Below are 18,805 nucleotides of genomic sequence, written 5' to 3'. Positions count from 1 at the left end.
ATAGGCCAAGCTTGGGGAGTTTTGTGGAAGAGTGAGAGGAAAGATGAATGGAGCTGGAGGGGTCAAGGACACAACAAGAAGACCTGCCTACAGAATAAACCAACCATGGCCCTTGGAGGCTCACAGAGACTGAACCACCAACCAAAGAGCGTGAATGGGCCGGACCTAGACCCCCTACACATATGTAGCAGATGTGCAGCATGGTCATCAGGTGGGGCACATAGCAACAGGAGCAGGGGCTATTTCTGACTCTGTTGTCTGCCTTTGCACCCCTTTCCCCTAGCTCGGTTGCCTTGTCTGCCCTCAGTGGGGATAGATGCTTAGTCCTGCTGTAACTTGGGGTACCAGGGTGGATTGGTATGCCTGAGGGACCTCCCGTTTCCTGAGAAGAGGAGACAGAAGTGTGTGTATGGGGACTGGGATCAGGCTGTAAAGTGATTAAATAAATACATGCTGGAGTCCGGCTCAGGCAGGTTCAAAGACCCCAAGGACTGAGACGTGGCCTAGGTGCAACGAAGGACATGACCCTGAATGGCTCAAGCCCCTCTGAATTTATTTTTTTCAAAATCATAAAGCATACAGTTTTAGTGTTATTTCCTTAAACATGTTCCAAGAAACCAGGTAACAATAGCTCTCTGAAGTTTTTTTTCCCCATAAGTTTCTTTCTTATACGCTTTATTTTCCCCAGGCAGACATTTAGCCTTATGCCTCATAACTCAGCACATCGCTGCAATTGTTGCACTTAGCATTCTGTCTTAAACACCTACTGCAAGTTGTTATCTGCACCTATTCTGACAGTATCTGTATTTGTGTCCTGCACAACTGTGGCCAAAATAAGAAAGTTTACTCTGTTGGCACAAGAGCTGGTTGACTCTTGACTAACTTTTTCTATTTTCTAACTACTTGAGGTTTTGGCACCTACACAGATGAGTTCCTTGTTCCTGAACTAATATCTTCATGTTTATGTGTGTTCACTGACTTCCCTAACCCATCCTTGCAAGGGCTACTTTCTGAATCTGTGTGCAGTGTGTGCTTCAAGAAACTGCATGATTTCTATTTTGTTCTTCTTAAAACTTTTCTAAGTTTTTTTTAATTGCTTCAGGAAGCATCATTTCAATTCCATAACACATTTTTTTACACAAATCCACCTTAGAATTATTAAAAACAACATCCTTAGTCATCAGAGGAATGCAAATCAAAACGACTTTGAAAATTCATCTTACACTCATCAGAATGGCTAAGATCGAAAACACAAGTGACAGGACATGCTGGTGAGGATATGGAGAAAGAGGAAAACTCCTCCTGCATTGCTGGTGGGAGTGCAAATTTGTGCAACCACTTTGGAAATCAATCTGGTGCTTTCTCATAAAATTGGAAATAGATCTACCTCAAGATCCAGCTATACCACTCTTGGGCATATACCCGAAAGATGCTCCACCATACAACAAAGACATTTGCTCAAGGACATTTGCTGTGTTCATAGCCTTTTTATTTGTAGTATCCAGAAACTGGGAATAACACAGATGTCTCTCAAATGAAGAATGCTTAAAGAAACTATGGTGCATGTACACAATGGAATACCACTCAGCTATTAAAAACAAGGAAATCATGCAATTTTCAGCCAAATGGATGGATCTAGAAGATATCATGCTGAGTGAGGGGACCCAGACCCAGAAAGACACACATGGTACGTACTTACTTATAAGTGACGTATAGTATAGGATAACCATACCACAACTCACAAACTCAAAGAAGATAAGGAACAAGGAGGACACAAGGGAAGATGCTTAAATCTCACTCAGAAGTGTAAATAGAATAGACAGTGGATGTGGCTAAAGGGAGGAACCAGGGTAAGAGAGAGAGAACAGAGGAAAATGGGGGAGGTTGATATCAGACCTGGGGAGAGCTAGGTCCAGATGACAGAGGGCTTACAGAGACAAGAGTAGCCTTGGTTGGGGGCTTCTCTTTGACAAGCTGGAGGCCTATGACAAGGTTGGCTCCTGAGGGTGACTCTAGCTGAGACTCCTAGTATTAGGGCCAATGGAGACTGGAGAGGGCACCCTCTAACTAGACACGACTTCTAGTGGGAAGAAGGGAACGGTAACCCACCCACAAAAACCTCAACACAAAATTTACCCTGCCTACACGATGTGCAGGGACAAAAATAAAGCAGAGATTGAGGAACTATCCAACCAATACCTGGCCCAACCCGAGACCTATCCCATGGGAGACAGCCAACCCCTGACACTATTGATGATACTCTGCTGTGCTTGCAGATGGGATCCTAGCAGAGCTGTCCTCTGAGTGGCTCCATGCAGAAGTTGATGGGAAAAGATGTAGAGACCCACGGCCAAACAGTAGATGGAGAGCAGAGAGTCTTGTGGAAGAGTCGGGAAAAGGATAGAAAGACTCAGAGGGCATGGGAGTTCCACAAGAAGACCAACGGAGCCAACTAACCAGGGCCCAGGGCGGCCTGTGGAGACTGAAGCTCCAACCAAGGACCGTGCATGGACTGGACCTAAGCCCCTACACAAATGTAGCTGATGAGCATCTCAGTCTTCATGTGGGTCACTAGTAAAGGGAGTGGGGGCTGTCTCAGACATAAACTCTGCTGCCTGATTTTTGATCACTTTCCTCTGGCAGGGCTACCTCACCAGGCCACAGGGGAAAAGGATGCACTCAGTCTGGACGCAAAGTGACATGCTGGGATGGAGGGGTGGGGGCATCCTCATCTCTAAGAGGTAGGGGAGGAAGGATAGGGGAAACAGGAAGAGAGGGTGGACCTGAAAGAGAGGAGAGATGGGCTCTGACTGGGATGTAACATGAATAATTAATGAAAAAGAATTATTAAAAAGATTTCTATTATGCTATTAGTGCACCCATTACAGAAAAAGTGAATGAAAAGCTGCCAAGAGCATAGATTGTGTTATACCCCACAGCCAGTCCCAGGAGAGACAGCCGAGGCTGCAGATTCTGTCACACTGGTTCGTGCCTGGCATACAGACGCTTCTTCTTGGGTACATCCCACATGGGGAGCATCAGCAAAGCACTCAGACACCACTCCTTGCAACAAAGTCACGGTTTCTACCAAATAAAATTAACCTAAAACATTGAGTCATATATATAAACTTTGCTGTGATTGTGGGATATGCCCATACGATTGCGTATTTCTGTGCTTATCCCACAATGCCACTCATTGGCTTGGGTGAGAAATGTCCCCCTGTTCTCAGGCGTTTTAATACTCAGTCCCCAGCTGGTGACAATATTTGAGGAGACTTAAGAGATGTGGTCTTGCTGGAGGAAGTAAGCTTCTGGAAGCAGGCTTGGAGAGCTTACTGCCTCAGCCTCCTCTGTGTCAGCGTCCTCCCTTCACGCTCATGGTTGAGATGGGAATTTGAGTCCTCAGCTTCTGCCTGCAGCTGCCATGCCTGCCCCCAGCCGCTATGCTCTTTCTACCCTTAGGACCCTATTCCTCTGGAGCCATAAGCTCAAATATTTTTTTTCTCCTGTAAATTGCCTTGGCCACAGGCAACAGAAAATTAATGAAGACATGTGACAGGCACGATTTAGAATAATTAACAAATTGAAAGACATGGACAAAATAGCTTAGGTCAAACTCTGGGGTCTGCTGGATCTCAGTGATGCTGAAAATGTCTTATTTGTCCGAGGCAGGTGAGTTTTGACAGTCTGTGACATAACACATGTGAACACACTTTGCAAAACTATAGAGCTTTATTCATTCCTTGCATTTTATTATTGCTTTGAGAATTGCAGTTTATAGAATTCTGTGTTTTCTACAGTTGCATATGAGCACTTTTTCCTCCAGAGAAAAGAAAGTCTTCCTCTGTATGCCACTGGTACCTCAGCCACTTCCTGCCATTTTGCCCAGATGCCGAGCGCTGAGGTTTCTGTTAGCCCCTCTCTGTTGCCTCTGTCACTGTGGCTCTCCATGAGTGCACAGAAATATGTCCCGGCATCCCCCAGCTGCACATCTGAGATCTCGAGGCTGAAGGACTTAGCTGCTTTCTGGAAGTTCACAGAGAAGCGGTCCTGCCTTGCGTTCTGCTGCCTGTAAGCTTCTTGCAGAAGGATGAGAGTCATCTGCCCTCCTTGCTGTCTGTACCAGTACAGGTAGTAATTATTGTCCGTCGTGTCGTAGGTGCAGTCCAGGGCTGCAGACTGTGCCTCCTGCACAGACGTTTCCTGCTGAGTCTGGGTGACTGTCAGGGCCATGGTGGCTGCTGTGGAAAAGAGGAGGGAGAGGACTCCATTGTGGCGTCTGTGAGAGTGAGGAAAGGATGCTCAATCAGGTTCCCATCCTCATCTGCCTTTCCTCTTGATTCCAGTGCCGGGTGGGCCGGGGAGGGGGGAAGGCGGGAGGCTGTGGGGGAGGGAGGAGGATGCCAGCCTTACGCTTCCTGGAAGCCGGGTGGCCCAGTACATGCTGTCTCCAAACCCAGTACTGTTAATCTGTCTCCTTACTTCCCATTTTTAACGAGTACTAGTAAAAGCAAATATGTCTGCCTTCTTACCAAGAGAGGTGGAAAGAAAGAGCGTCCACAGCAAACACCACCGTGCCATGCTGGAAACTTGCTTCTGAGTCACTCCTTGCTGTCAGCCACCATGGCGACATCACTCCTTCAAAACAGGAAATGGTAAACCAAGTGGGCCGTCCTTGATGATATCTCACTTAGTTAACTTGTCCAAGTGGTTTATCTCTCTCTTCAGAGAATAAATCTTTTTTAAGTGAAAAAAAGATAGGATCAGAACCGAACATTCTCTGGAATAAAAGAGAAAGGAAGAAAGTGATAAATTATTTTAAAAAAGACAAAATTTTAGAGGAAAAAGCCACGTGTGGTGGCTGCATGCGTTTAATCACAGCTCTTGGAAGCCAGAGGCTGGTGGATCTTTGTGAGTTCAAGGCCAGCCTGGTCAACAGAGTGAATTCCAGGACATCCAGGGATATGTAGAGAGACCTTGTCTCAAAAAACAAAACAAAACAAAAAAGAAAAAACCAAGAGAAAACCTCCCACCACCACCACAACAAAACACAAGCAAACAAATAAACAAAAACTGGGGTTGGGTATGGCATGGATAATGAGAAGATGTAATAGGTACGTTTTCTCTAATTATTTTTCTTTCCCCCTCTTCTCTTCTCCTTTCCCCTTTCCTTTCTTTTTCCACTTCTGTTTCTGTCTGAAAAGTTGATATTGTGAAATAGTAAGTAGGTTTTTGACAGTGCAGTACTGGCATAATTATACTTTTTGACTAATAATTAAAAACAACCAAACTTATATGTGAGCGTGGACATGTGCTGTGGCACGGGCACAGAGGTCAGAGGGCAACTTTTGGAAGTTGCTTTCCACATTACTTTGAGGATGGATTTTCTCACTCTTTCTGCCACCGTGCTGTGTGTGGCATGGTGCGTGGCTGGTGATCTTAGCCGGTTCTCGGGGCTGGTGATCCTAGCTGGTTCTCAGGGCTGGTGATCCCAGCCGGTTCTCGGGACTGGTGATCTCAGCGGGTTCTCGGGGCTGGTGATCCCAGCCGGTTCTCGGGACTGGTGATCTCAGCCTGTTCTCGGGACTGGTGATCTCAGCCTGTTCTCGGGACTGGTGATCCCAGCGGGTTCTCGGGGCTGGTGATCCCAGCCGGTTCTCGGGACTGGTGATCTCAGCCTGTTCTCGGGACTGGTGATCTCAGCCTGTTCTCGGGACTGGTGATCCCAGCCGGTCCTCGGGGCTGGTGATCCCAGCGGGTTCTCGGGGCTGGTGATCCCAGCCGGTTCTCGGGGCTGGTGATCCCAGCCGGTTCTCGGGGCTGGTGATCCCAGCGGGTTCTCTTGCCTGCACCTCCTATCTTGCCATATGAGTACAGGGATCTCAGATACATTTGGCTGCATCTAGCTCCTCATGTGGGTTTTGGAGACTTGAACTCGGGTCCAGGTTTCTGCATCAAATGCTTTTCCCCACTGAGCCACCACCTCAGACACCTGACCAATAGTGTTTCCATGGTTTCTGGCATGTTTAAAACAATTCTGACAGTGACATTGTTCAGACAACGGAGAGAAACGGAGCCTAGGATTTGGATTCTAATCGTGCTTTTACACACTGAAGATATTTTCCCCCTTTTGTGAGAAACACCTGGCCTCGGCTACATCGAGGACCTTGGCCATACAGGTGAGAAACCTTGCTGTGAGGAGTTTTGTGACTGTCTCTTAATGACTTGTGGAGGAAAACAAAACGAAGTAGCGTAGTTTACTGTAGAACGTTCTTCACCGAACATCTGACAGCTGTCGCCAGCATTTCACTGTCCTTTATACATATTTTTTTCCCCGGGTGAAGGAGGAAAGGGCACAAATTACAGTACTTATTTTATAACGAGACACCTGAGCAAAAATGAAAATCCACAAAGCAGAAACCGTGAATCTCATTTACATGAATTTTCTCTGCCTACAGAATCTGTGTCACCCAGTCTCAGTCAAGGCCACCTCTACAGTGTCAGGCTTTCTTATAAACGCCTCTCCCCTCTATAAAACCAGAAAGGGAATAGAAGATCTAAGAGCTATAGAGAGTGGTGCCTCTAATTCTCCTGTCTTGCTTTTTAGTCCCATTTGGAAGTCTTGGTACATCGTGGAATTCTTTTTATCGGAGACGTTTTCAGTTCCAGAGGACTTCTTAAAACATACTTTTTTTTTTGTCCTACCTACTGTTTTATGGATGAAGCCACAGGAAATTGTTATATATGGTAAGTGTCTACAGTTTACCTTTACCTGACCAGCCTCTTATAGGAAGCTCTCCGTGATGGGGTTGTATTTGCTCCCAACCTCAGCCCTGCCCAAGGCGTGTGTTTACATTAGTAGACCCTCATAAGAGGGTCTCAGGAGTGAGTGTCCTGCTTTGCCGTGCCTGTCAGGTCGCAAATGAGAAGCTACGCTTGCGCTTGACATCTTCTCCTGGCCCACTGGGCCCAGCCAAGAGAACTTGGAAATCTGATCTTCGCCATCAAAGCATTTCCTATTAGTTATCGAACTCTGAAGATTCAGGAAAACGATGCGTACGATCGAACTTTCAAGTGGGCAAATGTGAGGACAGGCAGAGAGGAATCCATGTTGGATGAGCAACTCCACACGGCAACGCTGGTCATAAGGTTTTTCTCCAGAGTTACACATAAGACTTGAGAAATACCCATGAAGATACATACCCACTGCCATGTTCTCATGAGAACTACAGACACGGAAGGCAGGCACAGATAAATAACAGTGGCCCAGGTGGGTGTAATACCGGATGTTAACTTGTAAGCCCCAACAGCCCAAGGACTAGGTAACTTTCTGGAATGCTGGGAGTTATAAACTCCACATGCCAAGGATCATGTAACCTCCTGGGATGCTGGGAGTTGTAGTTCTTAGAAAATCACAAAGCCTCATGGGAAAGCATGGTGGTCTATGGGTTTTGTCCATAAAAAGCTCGACAACACTGTGTCTAGCTGGAGGTTCCAAGGAGTGGTCCTGACCAAAGTCCATCTTGGGTAGTATTTCCTAAAGCTTGCTCCAAATTTGGCTCAACTGGATTTTGTTGTGCGAATCTTAGGATTAACAGTGGGAGACGCCGCTCCAGACAATTACCTGCCCTCTTAGTTGACAGTTGACTAAAGAGCACCAGGGTTTCTGATCATGAATATTATCTTGAGGGACCAGGCTCATTTCCCTGATAGGGAGAGGGGCCATAACTAGGTAAAGAGATGGTGAACTTTCAAGATATTCCAAGATGGCTGACTTCTTTCTCCCTGGCCCCCTATACCTCGCCCCCCCCAACCCAAGACAACAGCCTGGCAGCTTAAAACAAGGGCCCCGTGGACTTTTTCTCTTGCCAGTAGACCTGCTGATGGATTGGCTTCAGGATCTATTACAAAATGGTTGTGAATTAGTTGGACATACCATCTTTCTTCAAACTGACCCATTCTAAATTAGCACCCGGGAATAGACAGGCATACCATCCCCTATCTTTTCCCCGGAGGTCTTTTTCTCTGTGTGTCTGCTGCATATGTGTGTGTTTCTTAAACCCCAGCAAAAGCTTCCCTTCACCTGCTGACCCCTGACCCCTGTCTGCTCCTGTTTGCTGTGCTCCAGATTTTTCTACTGCATCCTGTTGAGTGCAAGTGGTCCCCTGCCTTTTAATTCTTTAACTGGCAGAGAAATCAGACCTCATCAAGACACCAGACAGAGACAACTGCATGCCGAATGTCCATATAACTCTATTCTTAGATGAAAATAATGCAAAGACAACTCTTTGGACAGGTTTTCCAAAAAGCTTTTATGTCATTCACAATAGTAAGGTACAGTTTATCTTATCTGAGAAGGTAATAGAGACGGTTTACTAAGCCCTGGGTGCACCTGGGTGTCCTCCGAGCAACACGATTTCTGCAGCACAGATTATTAGATTGTATAGCCTCTTGACTGTGAGGTCTTACGGGGGAGAAAATGGTGGCTCAGCTTCTCTACTGTGGAGGGACGGCAGCTCCACATAGGTCTGGGTTACAGGGATAGACAGAGCCTTGAGCATGGCTCTGAACCATCGCTCAGGAAATCACGGCTTGTCCCTTTTGTGGGTGGTCAGTTGGGAAGACTTGGGGGCTAATTTACTTAAAACATAATATTAAAGAGTTCATTTAAACACTAATTTCTTCTTGCTGTCTTCTGTAAAAGAAAAAGACTAGTTCTCAACGCTGTAGATTCCTGACAAAATGAATCTTAGACTTACATCCAGGCCAAAGCTGAACAGACCTGGCTCCTAGAAGCATCTCTGTTCTTTGGTCATTTGAAATTTGTGGAAAATTTAATTTTGGAGTAAACATCTGACTTTTGCTGTTCAGTCACAGGATCTCTCTCTCTCTCTCTCTCTCTCTCTCTCTCTCTCTCTCTCTCTCTCTCTCTCTCTCTCTCTCTCTCTCACTCCTTACCCCCCTCCACCCCCCAACAGCGACTCAACTTTTCACAGATGAACTTCTGCGGGTAACTTTTAGTGCAAGGAAACAGCTCCCTCTTCAGGTTAAGTACGTAACTACTTTGATCTTTGGAATCTACTTCTAAGAGTTTGATCGCATTTGGAAATCTGTTTTAGAGCCAACAAGATGGCTCAGTGTGTGAAGGAGTCTGCTGCCAAGCCTGATGGCCTCAGTTCAATCCCTTGGACCTACATTTGGAAAACAGAATCGAATCCTGCAAGTTCTTCTCTGGCATACACTGTGTGATGTGTGCTTTTCTTTTCATCACACAACATACATTAAAAAACAAACAAACACATAAATAGTTATCATGAAAGCAATGTGTGTTGACTCTGTTTCTTAGCAATTAAACTTTATTATACAACCCAACTAGCTTATACAAGAAGGAAAAAGGTTAAAGGGACAAAAGAGTGAACCTTCCGGTAGCTGTTCCACGGGACAGGTCCTTAGGTGTCTCTCTGGCCCGTGTGCTGGTCCAGCTGGTCCGCTGCTCTCACGCTCTCTCACCCAGCTGACTTTGTTATTCTCTCTTCCCCAACTGCCTGAGTCATGGTGGGAAGGACCGTCTCCTTCTCCCGGTGAGGGTCCATTAGAAAGACACTAGTCCAGGTGGGGTTCCCAGGTCTGCTTCCTGAATTCCAGACCCAGGATGGCTCCACTCAGTCTGTCACAAGGTATAAGGTATTCATGGGGTGCCCCAAGGGTAAAGCCCGCCAAGACTGCTCCCACCTGTGACAAGGCTTATTCTTTCCCACAAATGTGATTTTCAGATTTATATTTGTGCTAAATATAAATAGCTTTATAACTTGATATTTAAAATATACCCAATTATTTCCTTTACTGCTTTGTAAATTTTACTTTTTACCATGCTTTTCCTCTTTTAAAAAAATCCTGATATTACACTGGTATTCACTGATGTGCCTTCAATTAAAAAAAATTCTGATAGAGTCTTTGGTAGCTTAGGCTAGCCTTAAGTTCCTAATGTAGTCGGGATGGCTTTGAATTCCTGATCCTCCTGCCTCACTTACTAAATGTTGGGATTAATGCCTTCCTGCCACTTCTAGTATATCCCCCATAAAATCACCCACTGCCTCTGGCTCTTACAGTCTTTCTGCCCACTCTTCCACACAGATCCCGGAGCCTTGAGGGGAGGGGCTTGATAAAGACATCCCACCCAGGGCTGAGCACTTAAAGCCTCTCACTTCCTGCACATTGTCCAGTGGTACATTTCTGTATTAATTACTATTTATTTCAAGAAGTAGCATCTCTGTTGAGGGTTGAGTAATTCACTGACTGCAAGCATAGTAATGTCATTGTGAGTAATTTTTATTGCTTTGTTCATTTAGCATAATAAGAGTAGATTTTCCCCTGGGTCCATGGCCTATCTGATCTCGGGTTCTTGGCCTCATTAATGCTATTAGGTATGGGTTTCACCATAGGGATAGGCCTTAGATCCAATTAAAAAAGTGATTGGTTGCTCTTTAACATTAATGCCACTATTGCATCACTGGCCATATCTTGCAGTCAGGCCATTATTACAGTTTTTAGGTTTCATGGCTGTGGGATATGATGATAACTTCTCTCCTCCAGGAGCAGCATGTATTGTACCTTCTAGCACTATGAACACGAGCCACCATGGGTGAATCTTCCAATTGAGTATTAGCTAGATTTATCCATGCTCTATGCTGTAAGTACTTGGTCTTTTCATCATTTACAGAGGGTAACTGATAGCTTGGCCTTTAGTGTTTGGGGATGTGTGTCTATGAGACCCCCATTAGCCAATAACCTGTTCCAGGCACACAATGTTTTACTTAGAAGGGTATTTTCTCTCCTCACCATTACAAAATAACCTCATTTAAATGCCACACACATTGATGCTCATCATCTTCTTTAAGGTAGGCTGGGTGCTATCAAGAGTTAACCTGATGGCTTCAAGTATGGCAGACCAGCCACTGGGGAAAATGTTCTCATTTCTGCCACAGAAAGAATTCTGCCTAAAGATGGGCAAGCTTGGATGCAGGCACAGTCAACTGTCAAACTCGGCCAAGACAGGATAAACAAGTCCTCAATAGTTCCTGCCTCACAAATATGTCTGTCAGATATATTGGGCGAGAAGGCTGAAGATGATACGCCAACATTATAGAGAGTTTTGGGTGACTTTTCAGGAAGCAAACTGTCTCTGTCATTTTTTTTTTCATTTTGGAAGCTACTAACCTGAACTTCCTGTCTACTGAGATAATTAATTTTATTCCTTCTCAAGTCTCTAATGGGGTTGAAGACCACATATTTTAGTTTTACAATTAAGCTCAGTTGTTTAGGGGTTAAGATGTTTTTAGGTCTAGATAGATGTTTTAAGGTGATAAAGATGAGATATGATAGATATTGATTTGCATTCAGAATTTTAGATGCACCAAGATAGGAAAGATGTTTTCTTCAAGGTTGCCAAATACAAATAACCAAAACACTATGAATGTGACATTTATATAATTCCTGATTGTTTTGTGGTTCTTCTTGCTGTAGGAAGTTTATTGTATATATATATAATGATATAAATGTATATGTCAAAAAGAAAAATAATAAATTCCAAATACATACATACATAAATTTTATATAAATTATACATATTATATATCTTTTAGTGTTAGGTATCCCCATATTTTTTCTTCTACCCCTTCCTTCAGTTCCCAACTTTCTTTAAACAATCCTACAAAAATAACAATTGAGTTGTAATTTGAATAAATTAATAAAATTAAAATGAAAAGGAAATTATGCACCATTGAAGAGTGATCAAACTTTCAAAGAATCCTTTTTCATTTACAGCAAATACTATAAACCTCAAACAATGGTAGATTAAATTTTTTTTATTACCTGAAAAGAAAGCAATCCTATAGAAGCAAATAGACTATCTCACACGTTTCATTCTTCAAAAGCACAGAGCTCTGAACCTCTTCATTTCTTCAGGAGGAGCATTGCTCCAGGGAGTGGCTGGACAAGTTTTGAGATTTCTCTGGAAAGACTAGGAAGGGTGTGCCCAAAGGGCAGAGAGGGATTTCCCACTGAGGATCTGGTCTTTTAATTCCCTGTAAATAGATAGATGGTGATCAGGTCTAGGCTTTGCTTATCAGTAGAAGGTGAAATATGAATGTTATCAATGCAAGGGAAAGCTGAGAGGTTGCCCACAAAGGCAGAATCAGCTGAGATCTTGACAAGATGGGGTATGTAGAGAGGGTCAGTGAGGCGAAGACAGTCCAGATAAAAAGCAGTCTTCACAGGGAGCATTGTGAAGATTTGAAGAAGTGGTCCTTATTAGAGTGCATCACGGAAGTGAGCCTGGTGGTTATCGGAAATGTGCTTATTGAGCTAACAAACTGAAGAATCACAATGGTTTGCTGCTTAGAATGCAGGGAGAGTAAGAGGCAGTTAGTGTGTGAAAAAGGCAGAGGTGTCTCTGAAGGTAAGTAATAGAAAAAGAGCCAAGGATAAGAAGATAAAATGAGATTTTATGGTTGAGTCCAACTAACTAGTTAGAGGGGCTGGGCTTGCTAAAGAGCACTGGTCAGTGAGCGCAGCTTATGAGGGCAGCCAGATAGGGAGAGGAGTAAGGGGGAGGGAAGGGAGAAACAAGGAACCAAAGAACGTATCATGGCCTGCTCAGAGGGGACTGCGGGTGACAGGCACTGAGTGCTTGGTTCTGGCACTTGCTTAGTCCAGGAGTGGTTGATAAGTCTGGGAAGTTCTATGTCATGCGGGTTATTTGTAGGGAGGCTGGACCTATAAAAGTAGAGGCTTAAGCAGGACAAGAGTCCCTAAAAGGGCTAGGAGTGTTGGATTTGTGTTCTGGATCTGGTGAGAGATTCCCTTTACTTTTGCTGGGGTAGTCAAGGTTACCCAGAGAACTTTCTGGAATTTTGACTGCAAAGATTGAGAAGAGTCAAAAATGTAGACCCAGCTTGTTGCAGGATATCTGGTCACACTACGAACCCCGAGATTGTGTTGTTTGCTGGAAAACCCTGTTTCTGCTTGCAGTGTGGCGCAGTCCTATCACACACTCTCAATCCAAGAGCTTTCTGCTTGAGCATTGTAAACAGGATTAGATAAAGTAAACCCTAGGCAAGCTACCAGTTGACATGAAGTTAACACAGGAAAAATTATAAAGAGTAAGAGGGAGTCAAGAGGATGGATAGAAAGATGCACAGGACGTAGAAGGGAGGGACATTTCAGTGTGAGGGTCTTTTGGAGATATGGGGAAGGCTTCTTTTCCTTTGGAAACATTGGCTGAGTAGAAAGGTCAACTGGGTTCTTTCTCTGCCTCGCAGAGCTAGAAAGGTTTCACCTCAGCATCTGGCCCCTGAGTCTTTATTGGTGAAATTGAATGTTTGAGATTTTGTTAAAAAGCAAACAAACCAGTTTCCTCAGTAAATGTCTAAGGAGACTAGAGGATGGGATTAAGGTTTAGACCTTTGAAGAAAATATAGCATAGAGTGTGTCTGGTTAGTAGGCTATATAACTGGGACTGGAGATTTGAGAATGCATCCTAAGTTGAGAGGCGATAGTATGGAGAGTCTGTGACAGGGTTGGGGAGTAGAGTTAGGTCTGGAGTAAGGTGAGCAAAGGCTGATGTTCCCCATATCACTGATTGTGTAGGGCAGGAAGGAGGGCCTTCTCTTGGGCTGAAGGGTGAATGAGGCAGACATTGAGAACACAGTAAGAATATTTGAAGATGGCTCCCCTTTTATCTAGTTGGAGAACCTCATCAAGGAGCAAATAGGTTGAAATGAAACAAAAATCTGGGGGGACTAAGGTAGCACCAGAAGAGGAGACAGGCTTTGGCTGAGCAGAAGGGGAGAACTGGAAGCGCGTGAGGTGGAGGTCAGCACTGCCTGCTCAGTAAGGGTGCCAGCTTCCTGCTCTCTTGGGCTAGCTCATCAGAGATACTTCAGTGGTCTCTGCAGAGGACAACTGCTGCTGCCAGAGGCAGGAAGTCTGAAGGAGTCCATGGATTAATTTGCCGTTAATTGTAGAGGTCCTTCCTAAAGGGAGAAACTCTCTTTTGCCAAATTAAGGCATAGAAGTTGAAAAAAATGAGGTACATGTTTGGAGTCAGTGAAAACATTAATCTCTTGTATTCATGCTAATGTCGGGGCCTATGGCAATGAGCTTTGCCTTCTGTGAGGTGGTGTGTGTGGGGAGGGATTGGGCTACTAAGGGGATGTCATCTGGGACCATGGCGTAACCTGCACGTAATGAGCTTTCTCAAGGCACTCCCATTGGTATATCATTAGGGGTCTCAGAAATAGGGATATCTGACAGATGACTAAAATGATGGTGGGAGAAAGTCAAGGAGACCAGTGCAGAGCAGATGGGGGAGGGGTGTTTCTTCTGAAAGTCTGCAGAGATAAGGGTAGCTGGGCTAAGAGTTTTACAGCATCAAAAGGTGACTAAGTGGTTTTATATAAATAGTGTATGTTTATATAAGAGGGAAGGAGCGAGAGAGGGAGGGAGGGAAAGAGAGACAGAGAGAGAGAGAGACAGAGACAGAGACAGAGAGAATATATTGGCAACTTATGATCTCAAGGAGATTGTACAAGACAGAGACAGTATCAGGTTGATAATATTCTTCCTGGGCTTCTATCATTAAAAGGGAGGAAGTCTCAATGATTTTTAAGCAAGAAGGCATACTGTTTAGACAGGCAGGCTATTACTTGGGCCATTTCTCCATCTAAGTGATAGAGGAGACCTAGGCCTAAGTTGTGGATGAAGACACAAATAGGATGAGAGGTTTGGAGGGGCCTGGGTACACCAAAGCAGGAGCACCCAGAATGCCTCTGAGCTGAAAGAACGAGGATTAGATGGGTTGGGATGGGGGCATAGGTTCTGTAAAAAGGACTAATAAAGAGATTTATTTAAATCTCCAAAGCTGGAGGTCCAGATAAGAAAATAACTTGCTAGAATTAAAAAGGAGAGAAGATTCCAATTAGTTTTGGAGAAAGGATGTTCTAGGTTAAAATTTTGAGGCCTTGCAGAGGCTATGGGGTTTTAGAGGGGACGCTATATCGCATGCCAGCCAGAAATGTAAAGAGTGGAGGTGTGTTATTGAGACAGGTTATAAGAGAGAGACTGCAGTGGAAGCTGTCCACACCCTGGAGGAGGATGCTGGGAGTGAGATGGAACAGTTAGTGAGCAAGAGCCTGACCAAAGAAGTGCACCTTGGGAAAAGACTGCCCAGGATACCTGGGTGACATTTTGTGGCAGGGTCTGTTCAGATAAATCTGAAAAGGTCTTGACAAGAAGGGTCAAGGGATCAGTAAAGGAAGCATCTTTTGAAATCAAGGACAGAGAGACGAGACGCAGGAGGAAGGATGTCAGGGTAAGGGATCCAGCTTGGGTAATTAGGCTTAAGTCTTGGAGTAGGTGGTCAAGAGTGATTTGGATTTTGAACTTTCAGAACAACAGTTCTGTGGGGAGAATTAGTAGGCCATAAAATTAGTCTTGGAGAAATGTCCAAATAGACTGTAAGGTAAATCACTAGACTATAGTCTGTTTAGGTTTTATAGGAATGATATCTACTCCCTTAAAGGAGAAGGAAGTCTTTCAGGGGTCTGGCAAATTTAGATAAACTTGAATAATTAGACCCTGACTCCCCTAATCCAATAAGCATGGCATAGTCTTACAGGCTATTAAGAGCTCATTGAGGGTGACAGTGATGGGGGTGACCATTCCTGGGCCTCTGTCAGTCAATTGTAGTCAATCCCAGAAAAATTCACCAAGCTCTAGTGTATGCGCAGACCCAGTGAGATGGGAGGGAATCTGATTTTCAGTGTCCATTTCCCCCACACAGACGGTAGTGGCTAGATTGGGGCAGGCTCTGCCCAGTGGCCTGTTTGTGGTTTAAAGCAGGCCTCAGGTGGGTCAGACCTGAGTGGGGAAGGTGTTGCTTCTTTGGGTGTTCATAGGGTGACCCCCGAGTCAAGGCTGACACTAGCGTTTGATGTTTGACCTTACTTGGTTTGTTATTAAAGGCACTGAAGTCTACTTTTATAAGGTCCCTCTGAGGAGTGTGAAGGCCATGCTCTTGTCTTTGAAACTCTTTTCTAATATCTGGTGCTGACAGGGAAATTAAGTGAAGGTGGAGAGGGAATCTTCCTTCATCAGTGTAAGGAGGGAAAATTATATGTTTAGTCACAATTTCTGATAGGGAGAAAAATAAAACTAGATTTTCACTAGTGCCTTCACTTATCTCACTGATTTAGTCATAATTAGCCACTTTAAGTTCTGTCTTTTTCATTCCCACCAGGAGGCAAGTAATCATAAGGCCCCAGTTTTGGAGATCCGTCAAATTGGGTTGGTGCAGTAGTTACTTTTAAGTTGCTGTAATAAAATGCCACAGCCAAAAGCAACGTAAGGAAAAAAGAATGTGTGTGGCTTATGTCAAACACAGTGCAAGAATGTAGTTTTGTGAGAATTCTGAGTACTTGTGAGAAAACTCGAAAAAATGAGATAAGAGTCATATGACCTCAGTTTCTTCGAAACGCAGAAGTGTTCTTAGAATGTGTTTCCTTGCTCCTCCCAAGTGTAGCAGACAAGAGTGAGTTAACTTCAGCTTTGGCTGTTCTTATGCCTCTATGGAAAAGTATGTTTGTTTTTTCTGCCACATGTGGCTTGTCCTTGTGACTGTACACTTTACTCAGGTGATTCTTCTTAACCAGCAGGCTATAAGTTATCTGATGCTCTGAATAAAGTTGGGCACTGCATGATACTTTTTGGTCTGCTTCATTTTTAGGTCTCACTCTCTCAGCTTTATGCCACCAACTGAGTGGTACACAGGCTTACAGCTCCAGAAAGAGTCCTTTATGGGAGGAAAGGCATGGTATGACGGCAGAAGCAGCAAGCTGGCTGGCTACATTTCTACTCATATACAGGAAGTAGAGAAAGGGAACAGAAAGTGAGGTGAGGGTATAAATCCTCAAAGCAAATCCCCGGTGACACAGTTCCCCTTGGAAGGCTTTACCTCCTGAAGTTCCCATAACATCCCCGTGGTGGTTTGGATGAGAATGGGCCCCATGGCTCATATGTCTGAAAACTTGATTCCCAGTTGATGGAACCGTTTGGGAAGGATAAGAGGTTATGGCCTTGTTGGAGAAGTTATGTCTCTGGGGGGCAAACTTCAAGGTTTCAGAAGACTTAACCCATTTGCAGTGTGTTGTCTCTCTTTCTCTGCTTCCCACAAGCATCCCAGGATTGAGCTCTCTGGTGTCCTTGCCACCATACCTATGCTCCACCATACCTATGCTCCACCATAGCTATGCTCCACCATGGACTTTAGCCTCTGAAACCATTGCCTGATTAAACACTTTATAAGTTGCATGGGTCATGGTGTTTTGTCACAATAATAAAAGAGGAACTAAGACAGAAGTTGGCACCGGGCTATTGTTGTAACAGGTTTGACCGTGTAATTTTTTGGATGAATGTGCAAAGCTTTGGGATTTCGAGGTCAAATGCTGTAAGTGGGGCTCATGGGTCTTCTTAGTAGGGCCTTGGGAGACAGTAGTGGACGATGGACCAGATAGAGAGATTTCAGAGAAGGAACAACACTAGCCACTGCGTTACAGACCATTCTTGTGTTATTTTGGCAGAGAATGTGGCCCAAGGCTCTGCCCAAGGATAAATTGAAAAGTGATGGACTAATTTGTTTGGTGGAGGAGATTTCAAGACAGCTGACTAGTCACTCTGCTGTGTGGTTATTCGTGATCACTCTTTAAATAGGTCTACAATGAAAATGAACAAGTGGGACCACAAGAAATAAAAAAATGTATAGTTTGAAGAGAGAGAGAAAAAAAAAAGGGCACTGGGAAGTTTAATGTTGGAGCCAAGACTTGTGCTGAAAGAAGCAAGATGGAGGAGGTGCTGGATCTGAGTTGGAATAAAGGGAGGAGCACCCTGAGATCCCACCCAGGTAAGCATCTGACTTGTAAGAAGGAAAGGCCCAAGACATTTCCCACTCCTGAAAAATAACAACAAGGAGAAGCTTCTGCAAATATGATTCAAGGGGGATAAATCCCAACCCAAGGAGCTTGTGTCACCCGTGTGGCTCCAGCTTTGGAGTCACGAAGGTTGCAGGAGTAAAGGAGTTGTAGAGACTTTCTCTTGAGGGGAAAAATATGGCAGAAGAGCGGGAATCAAGGTCTCAGGGAGAAGGCAAATCACGAGGGTTCATATTTGACAAGAGGGGATCATTTTGGAGGAGGGGATCATATTAGAGGACTTGTTGGGTTGAGTCTCATGGAAGAGGACCTGAAATCAAACAAGAAGGCCAGAGATGGGCATGAGCAAAGATGGATGAAAGCCTGGATGAGGTGGCTTCACCTGCGTTCTGCTGTGCTGGAGAAAGACGTCAAGGTCCCTTTGAATTTGGAGTTCCAATGATTTTTCCTGTGGCTGTGTGCCCTTATTCAGAGGGTACTGTGGCCAGGCCATGCTGCAGTAAAATCCGGGATGTTTGGACTTGATAGAACCTTTTCATTTGGGGCTGGTAAGTTTGTGAGGAGACATGTTAAAGAGGAGACTCTGCATTGTGTAGAATATTGTTGGCCCATCGCTGCAGGGAGAGGTGAGGAAAGACCTTCCCTGAGGGATCCTGCTTGGTAATGAGGTGTCCTCAGGAGGGGAAGGTGCCTTTGTAGGTGGGGTTTCTGACGGGTCTTCCTGGTAGACAGAAAAAAAGAAGCTCTGGAGGAGGAAAAACACTCAAATGTCACCCAGTGTTGACCCTTGCAGTGGCTGCAAAGGGTGTGAAGGAGAAAGC

At 44.6% G+C, this 18,805-nt stretch overlaps 1 gene segment (V, D, J or C); it reads right to left on the bottom strand.

Annotated features, from left to right (window-relative positions):
* Positions 1 to 3,566: 3,566 nt before the first annotated feature.
* LOC127186417 (T cell receptor alpha variable 38-1-like) lies at positions 3,567 to 4,306 on the bottom strand. The segment is given in 1 exon segment: positions 3,567 to 4,306. A coding segment is annotated over 1 exon segment (480 nt).
* Between the last annotated feature and the right edge of the window lie 14,499 nt (positions 4,307 to 18,805).

Source organism: Acomys russatus, unplaced genomic scaffold (assembly GCF_903995435.1).
Source record: "Acomys russatus unplaced genomic scaffold, mAcoRus1.1, whole genome shotgun sequence".
In the NCBI taxonomy this organism is placed as follows: domain Eukaryota; kingdom Metazoa; phylum Chordata; class Mammalia; order Rodentia; family Muridae; genus Acomys; species Acomys russatus.
Note: the sequence above shows the minus strand (reverse complement) of the source record. Positions and strands in the feature narration are given on the sequence as shown.